Source organism: Linepithema humile, chromosome 4 (assembly GCF_040581485.1).
Source record: "Linepithema humile isolate Giens D197 chromosome 4, Lhum_UNIL_v1.0, whole genome shotgun sequence".
NCBI classification, from domain to species: Eukaryota; Metazoa; Arthropoda; class Insecta; order Hymenoptera; family Formicidae; genus Linepithema; species Linepithema humile.
The window spans coordinates 10,668,440-10,679,815 of record NC_090131.1 but is presented as its reverse complement, the minus strand read 5'-3'; the positions used below and the strand labels follow the sequence as shown (position 1 = coordinate 10,679,815).

General features: G+C 28.8%; 1 protein-coding gene and 1 long non-coding RNA gene across 2 annotated transcripts; one reads left to right on the top strand and one right to left on the bottom strand.

The window, feature by feature from the left end:
- Nucleotides 1-2,672: 2,672 nt before the first annotated feature.
- LOC105677942 (uncharacterized) lies at nt 2,673-4,974 on the bottom strand. Its single transcript, XM_067352831.1, has 8 exons — nt 4,853-4,974; nt 4,530-4,776; nt 4,059-4,280; nt 3,802-3,990; nt 3,645-3,716; nt 3,330-3,571; nt 3,059-3,227; nt 2,673-2,950 (listed from the first exon to the last, which is right to left on the bottom strand). Exons 1-8 carry the CDS (start codon nt 4,913-4,915, stop codon nt 2,808-2,810), a joined length of 1,347 nt encoding a protein of 448 aa, XP_067208932.1. The 5' UTR covers nt 4,916-4,974; the 3' UTR covers nt 2,673-2,807.
- Nucleotides 4,975-5,912: 938 nt separating this feature from the next.
- On the top strand, nt 5,913-8,437 carry LOC136999261 (uncharacterized). The gene is made up of 2 exons (XR_010889610.1): nt 5,913-6,030; nt 6,216-8,437. It is a non-coding gene; the product is annotated as an uncharacterized lncRNA (long non-coding RNA).
- Nucleotides 8,438-11,376: the final 2,939 nt, after the last annotated feature.

Sequence of the window (11,376 nt, the reverse complement as noted above, 5' to 3'; positions counted from 1 at the left end):
TATCAATAGAGTTAATTTTTCCATCAAAAATAGGTACATCACATAAAATTGTATCATTATTATCATTTTTAGCATATGTATTATTTCTATTAGCAATCTTGTCAGTGCAAGATGTATCACAAATGCAGGTTAATTCCTGTCTATAACTAAATAATTGCTTGTAACACAGCACTTTCTTACATCTGGAGAATCATTAAATGTAACATCAGTTATTATATTATTATTTTGCTCATTATATATACTCTCCTTTATGATAGCAAAATTTAACATGGCATATTCATCATTATTCTCTATATGACTTGGATTCTCCGCATTATCAGTTTTCGACATTGTTCGTTGAATAATTGTTATCTCAAAGTATATTTTTTTCAGCAATATTGTTTATCATCGTACATAGAGCTGTAAAAAAATTATTAGATAATTATGAAAAATAAACATTATTATATAATACTAAAAAAAAGTTCAAGATCTAAAAACTTATTCTCAATTTTGAAATAGAGTAAATATGTAACATTGCATCGAGTATATTATTAAAACATATATTTATTTGTGCATACTTTACCTTCATTACTATTGTTGTTCATTATATTATAAGAATTATGTATTAAATTTGTTTATTCATCATCAGTATTATTTTTTTCTTCAGTATCACATCTATTTAACTTGTTTTAATCATTGCAGGATTGCTATTTAAACACATCTTAGACACTATTACCTATTAAACTTTTCACCTCTGCTATCTTTTTCAAATATATTAAATAATATCTCATAATTATTATTATTATTCATATGTATATTACCTTCTGCAATATATCAACATAAAAAAATATATAACATCGTTAATGTATGTCATAAATCATGTAACTATTTATTCATCCATAATTTTTTGATGTGCTCAATATACCTAGAAGTATGCTTAACTGTATAGCCAGCTGACATAATTTTAATTGCAAATCTACATCACAATACTACATATACAAAAAATTTTGTTTATTACTATAATATTTTACCCAAATAAATATTCTTTAATTTTACTTGAGATACGGTATTTAATTTGCTGCAACATCCAAAAGACATTTTTTGTCATCTGAAAATTAATAAACATTGTAAAATCTTACATACAGTTTATTATTAACCTTCCGTTAGTCGCAATAGATATATGTTGAAATTATTTTTGTGTTTATTTATTTTAAGTCACAGTAACATTTTTTTAATCCATTCTAATACTTGTCAATTTGTTCTCCATGTACTATTTCTTTATGCACTTTAGACTATAGTCTATTAACCCAAGTGCAAATGAAAGAAAAATTGTTTCAAGAAGCAGTGGAAAATTATAGAAAAATTATATCTGTGAGAAGCATTGCGATCATTCATAGATAAAAAATATTGCGACTAACAAAGGGTTTAATATTGCTTACGTAAAAATTACGTAAAAAGCTAAAATCTTCTTTCAAAATAAATAAAAGAATTAAAGAATTATTTGGGATGTAAAAATCAAATGTTCAAAGAAAATCTTTGCCTTCTTATATTTTTATATAAAAATAAGACTCGCACAAACCGGATTATTTCCTGGTATAAATGACAAGGTTAGATGTACATAAATATATTGTACATATATATAAATATTTAACGGACACATAATATCGATTATATATAAAAGTGTGTTAATGATGTAAATATGTATATTAATAATGTCAATAAATATATACACAAACATTGAAATTAAAAAGGTGTCACCAAAGTATACAATAAAAATAGTGCCGAAAAGCTTTGTGATTTTAATTGTTTAATCGATAGCTCTTCAATATTATTTACTTATTGCTACGAACTATTAGACGGCCTCCTCGTTTGGCACAAATGTTTTTCACATAAAATTTACCATTACCATACAACAATAGTGCAAACATCTTTATATTAATATAATATTGCACAATATCACAATTTGCGCACTATTGCCGCAAGATTGAAGTAAACAGAAATTCGTTTCCAAGGTAGATGACATCAAGAGTTCGAAGTCCTTTTCCAAAAGTAAAACGTTCACCGTTTTCACCGAACAGAAAGAATCTCTAATTCTTATGGAAAATTAGAGGTTAACGGACACGTTTCTTGCCACGTGTCAGTGCGTTAAGATTGGTTTATAATAGCCGTCACCATTAACTTAGGCCGGTGCCGTAAAAGTTGAAAGATAGGAAACCCGCACTACCGTTTATAATCAAATTATAAACGATCAAATTATAAACGATAGTACGGGTTTCCTATCTTTCAACTTTTACGACACCAGTCTAAGTTAATGGTTACAGCTATTATAAATCAACTTTTACCCGCATCCTATATAAACAACAGGCTTAAGGCTGGTATTACATTTACGAGATAAAAAGACATAAGATTGCAGCATTACCCGAGTAGAAATCATGATTAGGAACTGGTAGGATTTTTGATAGTTTTTCCTGATGTCTGGACAGGCACTGATAAGGAAAGCAGGCGTGGTTCCAGCCATAAAAGTTACGACTGGCCTCTTCGAAAACTGGGCAGTTTTACTAATCAGTTCTGGTCAGTTCTGGACTGGCTCTGGGCAGTTTTTTTTAAATCAGTTTTTGGATATATAGAAACATTTCTTTAAATTTTGGTACAGTAAATACAAAACAACTTCAACTTTTTTAAATATTAAAATATTTATTTTATTTAGAGTTTTATTTCATTTTTTAAGTTTTCTTAAATGTAACACTTATAAAATCTTTTATTCTTAAAATTAAACTTATAAATTCAAAATTAATTTTTAACACAATAAATAAAAATAACATTTTCTTTTATTCTTTACTCTGCTTTCTTGCAGTACGTTGGCCTTCCCAATCCTTCGCATTAGAGATTACGTTACCTAGACAAGTAAAGAAAGATTTTTCTGTCACTACTGGATTTTCTTGATCCTTGTTATATGTTTTAAATACAATATCTGAAATAATACATTGCATTTAATAACAATAATTATTAAGCACAGTCGTCTACAATTAATAATTTAGAAAGATTTTTTGTCAGAATCGGAACAAATTAATTATATTACCGATGATACAACGGCAAGTCACTGTATCTTTAAATATTAGTTTAGTGCCCTGTTGCTTAAGGCACGTATACTGGCACATAACTACTCTTTTGACAAGTTTTCTCAAAATACTTGTCAACATTTTTGACACACTATTATCCCTATCTATTGTTACATAGATGGATCGCTTCTGAAATATGAATAAAATACATTTTCACTCAAAGACTAAATTTGTGTTAATAAAAAATAGTTATCTAATAGTTTCTTTAATTTTTATGATATTAATGCTCACGAATTCCAACTGAAAATTTTTTTCAATTTTGAGACGATTATCAAATTCTTGAAAGTCTTCTAAAGCACTAAAAGGCATGTTTAACTCGTATTTCTCCATGAAATCAGTAAAGGTTATTATACAATCATCATCTTGATTGATATTTCTAACGCGTAATATCTCTTTTACGTCTCTTATTTCATTTGCCATCGATGTGATTTGCAGAGTTAATTTTCTTTGCATTGATATTATATCGTTAATGCCTTAAAAATAAATATTATTTAAATAAAGTGATTACAAGAGAGTAATTACAAGTATATTTCATTTTATACGTACCATTCAAAATTTTTTTTGAAGTATCTGGAGCAGATAAGTTATCAGTGGGTTTTTGGGTTTTTGATTGATGGACTATAAATAAAAATAGTATAACTAAAATTAATATAAAAAAAATTAATATTGTAGCAAAATAATAGAATAATTGCATTATAATTACAACTCGGTGATTCAGCAATATACAATTCATTGTCAGAAATATCATCATTTTTTGATAATGATGACAGATTATCTTCTTTTGATTTTGTAGATGATTTTTTGTTTTCTATTACTGCCTCAGGAAAAGTAGTAGTTCTTTGGAAATTTTCGGAATCGCTTTCGCTGCTATCTTTACTTGAATCTTTTAAACCTGCAAAAATAATGGACATTTATAGAACATAAAATTTGTGGACGAATATTTTTTTTCTTATAACTAACTGTTAGTTTCATTCAACTCTAAATCGTCCTCTTCATCGTCCAGCTGGGGAACTTGGGACAATAGTTTTTTTCCCAATTTTTCGTTGTCTTTAAAATTTTTTTTCTTTATTGCATTAAATGTTTTTAATGCTTTTTCTTCAGCATGTTTCTCGCAATCTGTTGTATAAGCGTATTTTTTAGTTTTTAATTTTTTAATTTTGTCTAATGCATCAGTGTAGTTATCTGAAAATATAATAGCAAATTATTTTACTTATTATTTTAGTTATTTTTACTTTTTATTAATTTTTTTTTTAATTATGTTTCCTATTATGCAACATATGTTAAAAATATAATTTTGCAACACTTATTACCTAAATTGTTGTACGTATTATTTTTTTTAATTATTATAATTATCAATAATTTTTTATTGTTAAAATGTTGAAAAAAATAAATTATAAAATTTTTTGTTAGTTAATGTGTAATGTTTTTTACTTGAATCGCCTCGTATAATAATTGGCCATTTTCTCCAACTCTGCAGAGGATTGGATTTTGTTCGCACAAGATGGTGTAAGAAATCACGATCTTTTTTCATTTTCAAGTTCTCCGGAAATGGTGAAACGAGCCTACATGATTTTATGTCGTATGTAATCCAACTAGTTGGTACAACATCCACAATTTTTTGGAGACAATTTTCTTCGTGGAACTCGATAATTTGATAATGGCGTTCAGTATCCATCAGCTTTAATAACACATTTAAGTCAAAACTTAATGAAATGAATATTAAATATTATTTATATTAGAATTTCACAACTTACTTTAGAACGTTTAGAGGGTGTAGCGTATGGATGATGTTGGCTGTGATGTTTTCGAGTTGCCATTATTTTCAGTCAAAATTTCTTTTACCTTCACGAAAACTTTTACACATGAGATAAAACATGTATTTTATATGTCAATTGATTTTAAGGTTAACATGCTTTCGTTATCATAGTCAATTACCAGCATACAAAAAAAAATAGAAAATAATTGCAATCGATTATTAATCGTCTTCTGTTGTAAAATTGGTAATCGATTATGACTATAATAATTGCTGGATGTTATGTAGTACAAGAGGAAAAAAAATAATCGTTTGATATTAAAACTACTTACCTCGTATTAGACACACGCCTTGTATTAGACACACTTCGGTAAAACACGCTCGCTTCGATCAGCACCCGGAATATTTAGTTCTCAGTACACTACTTACTTCGAAAGCTAACGAACGATTGCGCCGTCTTCAATCTGTGATCTTCAATCCTCTTTATTTAAACTTTTCTAAAAACATCTATCAAAGTCAATAACCATTCTGCCTAATTTGTCCCTCTACATAGAGGCGTTTATACAATATGGTATCGCAGTAAATACAAAATCAGCATTACCAATAGATAAAGTACTGATTTTATAGCGAAATTTTATTTTCATTGACCATAATCACAGTAAGTTTTATGATAAAAAACAAAAAATAAGTGTTTCTACTGAATATTGGTGAAATACTCAGTGAATCTTAGTGAAATCCTATTTTATTGTTTCCATTATAGTAACATTTTCACTGATTCACTTTATAAAAAAAAATAATAATTTTTGGTTACATTCACGGATGTTGAAGGCGCTAAATATTTATACATATTCAGAGTGTATTAAGAGATACGATTAACTTCAAGTGCAGTGTGAAACTGTATTTAACATCCGTGAACGTAATCTGAAATTATTATTTTTTGTCGTTTATAAAGGACTGAAACTTTTGCATTGCAAATCTAGAAAATAGTAAATTAACATCAAGGTTTAATTATATTATAATTGTGTTCGTGTTATTTATTTTTTTTTACTTCTACGTACTATCTACTACTTATTACTTTTTACTTTTTTGTTTCATAGTCTATCATAAAAATGGATAGAATAAAGTATACGGCAAAAATGCGAATGAGACGCAAACGTGCTTTATATAAAATTCAAGAAAGTAAGTAATGATGTTAATATATTTATTATTTATAGTGTTATATATATAAAGGGATCTCGATAAAACTGTGATTAAAAATTATTAAAAAAATACGATCTTTTATTGTGGAAAAAATGTTAAATCTCTCCATAAATGTCAATAAAGAGCATTTTAATACTTTTTTTTATTATTTTAATCTTTCACAGAGGATAATATTCAAAATACGGATTGTCAAGAAGAAGTAGAAGATGAAGAAGAAAACAGAATAGAAATGGAAATAGAACAACAAGATGACGCAGACATAAGTAATGAAGACGAAATGGAAATAGAGCAACAACGTGAAGAAGACGAAATGATTGAAAAAAATAATGTCGAAATAGAAGTTCATAATGAACAAGAATTTTATTTAGAATCGGAAAAAGAAGACGAAATAAACGACGAAACTACAAGTGACGATGAAATCGAAGATGACGTAGAAGTAAAGGAAATAATGGAATTACGAGCATGGGCCATTCAAAATAACATCCCGCATATCGTTTTGGATGCTTTATTAAAAATATTAAGAAATCGTTTGCTTCCTACTCTGCCTATATCAGCTAAAACTTTTCTGAGAACAAACTCTGTCCGATTTAACATAGAACAATTCCCATTAAGTCGTGGCCAAACTACAGCAGAATTTGTTTATTTTAGTATAGCCGAAGGACTTCGTAAATGTATTAATGTAAAACTTCATGCAAATAATACGTTAAATCTTATATTTGGTATCGATGGAACATCGCCATATAAATCAAGCGCTCTTCAGTTATGGCCAATCATGTGCAAAGTTCAATTTGAGCCAGATTTATATGAGCCATTCCCTGTAGCAATCTATGCAGGTGATAAGAAACCAAATGATTTGAAGTTATATTTACAAAAATTTATCGAAGAGATTAATGAATTACAAACGAATAACATAGTTTTAGAAAATCAAATTTTTAAAATCAACGTCATGTGTTTTGTCTGTGACAGGCCAGCTCGTTCGTTTATTAAGGGCATAAAAGGACATGGAGGATATTATGCTTGCGAACGATGCGTTGTTCGTGGAAAACGAGTTGCTCTTCATGAAACGAAATGTTCAAATAAGACAATGATTTATCCGGAAATTGACTGTGCAGAAAGAACAGATTTATCATTTCGACTCGAAGAAAATCCGGAACATCACATTTGTAAAACACCTTTAATTACTATACCAACAATTGATATGATTTTTCATTTTGTGCTAGATTTCATGCATCTTTGTTGCTTGGGTGTAATGAAAAAATTATTATTAGATTATTGGATTCAAAGTAATTCCAACGTAAAATTAGGCGTGCAAGGTAGACTCGAAATTTCTCGGCGATTGCTTGCCCTTCAATCTCAAATACCAGTGGAATTTCAACGAACTACAAGATCGCTAGTGGATATTTTGAAATGGAAGGCAACAGAATTTCGATTTTTTCTATTATATAGTGGCCCTGTTATTTTAAAAGGTATTCTGCCTAAATTATTATACCGGCATTTTCTTTTATTTCATGCTGCGTGCAGAATTCTTTGCAGTAAAGAATTGGCTTTAAAATATAATGCGAAAGCTAAAACATACTTGCGAATTTTTGTATTAACTGCTCGTAATTTTTATGGATCAGCTTCACAAATTTTGAATATGCACAATCTCATTCACTTGGCTGACGATGCAAAAAATTTAAGTTGCTCATTAAGTGAGATCACTGCATTTCCGTTTGAAAATGCTATTAAAAAAATCAAACAAAAAATTCGCAGTGGTAAACATCCATTAGCACAACTGTGTCATAGGTACAGTGAATTGTGGTCGATTGATTCGGTTAAAAAAAATCCACCACCAACTATTACTATCGAAAAATTTGGACGAATCTTGTCATCTGGGGATGTTTTAGTAAAAAAGTTAAAATGGAAAAATGTTGTCCTCTCTACTAAAGAACCTAACAATACAATATTGCTTCATAATGATAAAGTAGTTAAAATTACAGATATGTACATTCCATCAATGAAAGAAATAAATGATATTATAATTGTGGGAAGATTGATGAAGATCAAAAGTTCCATGTATGCTTATCCTTTTTCTTCTAAAAAATTAAAACAATGGGAAATTGTAGATAATGAAGAAAGATCCAAAAAAATAACGTGTGGATTACATAAAATTAAATCAAAAATGGTACGTTTGGATGTCCTTGTTAGCAGCGTAACGGGGGAAAAAAAATCATACGTTATGCCACTTCTTCATTTATAAAAAATTGTATAAAATAATTGTGAAAATTAAAAAAATATATATATAATCAATGTTCTATAAAATATAATTAATGTTATAAAATATGCATAAAATATAATTGTATAAAATATAATACGTACAAAATATATGTAATTGTGTAAAATGTAATGAATGTATGAATAGCTACGCAATATGCATAATCTTATTCACTTAGCGTCATTTAGTTCGAGATAGGGTTTTCCCTAAGTGTATCAAGACTGGAAATCTAGTCAGTGGTTGGTCGGAAAATGGCCCGAAATGCCTTGACTGAAAACACTGAAAGGGGCCTAGTGCCCTGTCAGTTTCCCATCAGTATTTTTAGTCAAGGCATTTCGGATCATTTTCCGACCAACCACTGACTAGACTTCCAGTCTTGATACATTTAGGGAAAACCCTATCTCGAACAAAGGAAAACTGCTTAGAGTCCTCCTTAGAGCCCGGCTAACATTACTTATTAGGGAATGCCACGACACTTTCTGAATAGATACTATTCAGACATCTGGTATTCCATGACAGATTTCTACTCGGGTATACATATCCACAGATATAAGCTATGCACATGAGTATATATTTATGTTTGCATCAAATTGAACGCATTGAAGAAATTTAACTAATTAGAACAAAAGAGTCGAAAAATTATTTTCATTATCTTCATACGTATACATATTACCTTCTACATTAAATTTCCATTTTCAATCTCAATATACAACGCATAGTCTGATATGAACTTTATTCACTCTATACGCAGCAAGTACGCGTGCATTTGTACTTTATCCGTAAATAATATAATTATATATATGATTCAGCTATATAGCGTACACTTTAATTGATAATGTTGATGTGAATCGAAATCAAAATTGTTATTTTCCTTCAATATTTGCAACAACATAATTTGCAAAACAAATATATGTGCGCTGAAATGGATCTGACAAAAGTATCAAATTATAACAGCATAAAAATCGCTCGTACTTCATAAATAATCATTTTAATGCTAATTGCGTAAATTTTGTAAATTACAATATATTCTCGAAATAGCGCGCAATGTCTCTTTTATATAGATTAAATTACTGTCAAAAGTAACGTGAATGAAGGTAATTATTCAATCAAGCAACAACGCGTAGATATCTTTGCGCACAATGTTTTCTCCCGACAGCACACGCACATACTTAAAATAACATGTTAATGCAAGTTCCCGCGTGACACGGTCAAAGCAGTGAATTTGACGAAGATAGAGATAACCTTGTTAAAGTATGTCAGAGCTTCGCTCAGTGCGCTATTTCGAGGTTCCACTGTACATTATTTTTTTTTTTTTTTTAACAGTATTGCTTACTATCACATTGTATTTTTTATTATAAAGCTACGAATATAAAAAACGAAAAAAAGTCACACACACACACACGCGCGCGCGGCCCGCGACCTCGTTGATAGTAATATTACGTATAATTGTCCTCCTTGTTATTGGCTCTAAATTGATATACGTAAAGGCTTATTCAGACACAAGACACATTTGAAGCGGAATGCCTATTTGCAGAAAATTCAAGCACAATTTTTCTATACGCAGATTGATACGGACTTAACGCATTGATATATGCATTATATATGCTGGACCCATAATACATTATTATCAGTACAGGTTATAATTTTTTTTTGTTTTTGATGTGTTGAAAATTGTGATAGATTTTTCTGCGGACAAGCATTCTGTTTCGAATTTGCCTGAATAAGCCCTTACGTATACCAATTTAGGGTCAATAACAAAGAGGACAACAATACGTAACATTATTATAAGCGAAATTGTATGAATTTTTTTCGTTTTTATTTATTTTTTTTTTTCTATTTTTTTATGTCCATAGCTTTAAAATGAAAAGTGGAACGCGATAGCAAGCAATGTTGTTAAAAAATAATTTTACAGTAGAATCTCGATACAGCGGCTTTGCCGGGTTCTGACACACTGTAATGAGGTTATCCAGATTTCCGTCAAATTCATCGCTATGGTCTCGCGCATGACTTGTATGAACACGTTCTTTCAAGTAAGTTGCAAAAAGAGAACATGCGCTCACAAGTATCTACATGTTGTTGCGTGATTAAATAACTACATTCATTCACGTTATTTTTGAGTGTCTAGCTGTGTGAAAGAGATGTGCGCTATTTCGAGAATACATTGTAATCAAAATTTACGTAATCGGCATCAAAATGATTATTAACGAAATACGAGCGATTTTTATGGTGCTAGAAAGCATGATATTAAATATTTTTATTTTATTCTAATAATATTAATGCTTGGAATAATAAGAATATATTTCCATGCTATTGACATATTAAATCATATTAAATCCAAATTGATATAAGAATATACGGAAAGATGATTTAGACTTCTGAGTACTCGCCGCTGCTGATTATGCAATTTGCGATGTTGGATTGTGACATCAGCAAAGTGACACGTTAGAATTGTTGCGTGCCATGTTTAAGTAAAAAAATATTTTGAAAATAACACTACTTATAGATTCCTTTAGCACACTTGTGTTATAAATTATACATTCATTTTACGGTTATTAACTGTCAAAAGAAAAGTTTTTAAGGATAATTTTACAAAAGTGCTAAAGTGATCTATAGTGTCCTTTCATCAAAATATCTTTTTATTTAACAATTTGCCATTTTCTTTTTTTAAAAATAAAATAACAATGTATTCTGGCAAACTAAAATTTATTTTTTTGTTATTACACACGTTATTACACATGTTATTTATATCGTTAAAGTAAAAAGGTCAATATTTAAAATTTAATTTGATGTTAAATCCTAATCACATATATTGGAATTAGTTACATCAGAAACTCAGAATAAAAATTATTTTTTTTAAATCTATTTTTTAATTTTTATATAAATATTTTATGAAATAATTTAAAAAAAATACTGTTTTTTTATGTTCTCTTATTAAAATACTCAATAGCATACGTACAATATATATGTGTATATATATATATATTGACCTTTTCTTCATAATACAAATATATATATGTATATATTTATGTATATAGTTATTATTTAAGCTCTGACATACTTTAACAAGGTTA

Coding starts and splice junctions, on each gene's coding strand:
- LOC105677942 (XM_067352831.1), bottom strand. CDS start 4,915: ATGGCAACTCGAAAACATCACAGCCAACATCATCCATACGCTACACCC. Junction 4,777..4,852: donor CACCCTCTAAACGTTCTAAA/GTAAGTTGTGAA, acceptor GTGTTATTAAAG/CTGATGGATACTGAACGCCA. Junction 3,572..3,644: donor TTCAAAAAAAATTTTGAATG/GTACGTATAAAA, acceptor TTTATTTTTAAG/GCATTAACGATATAATATCA.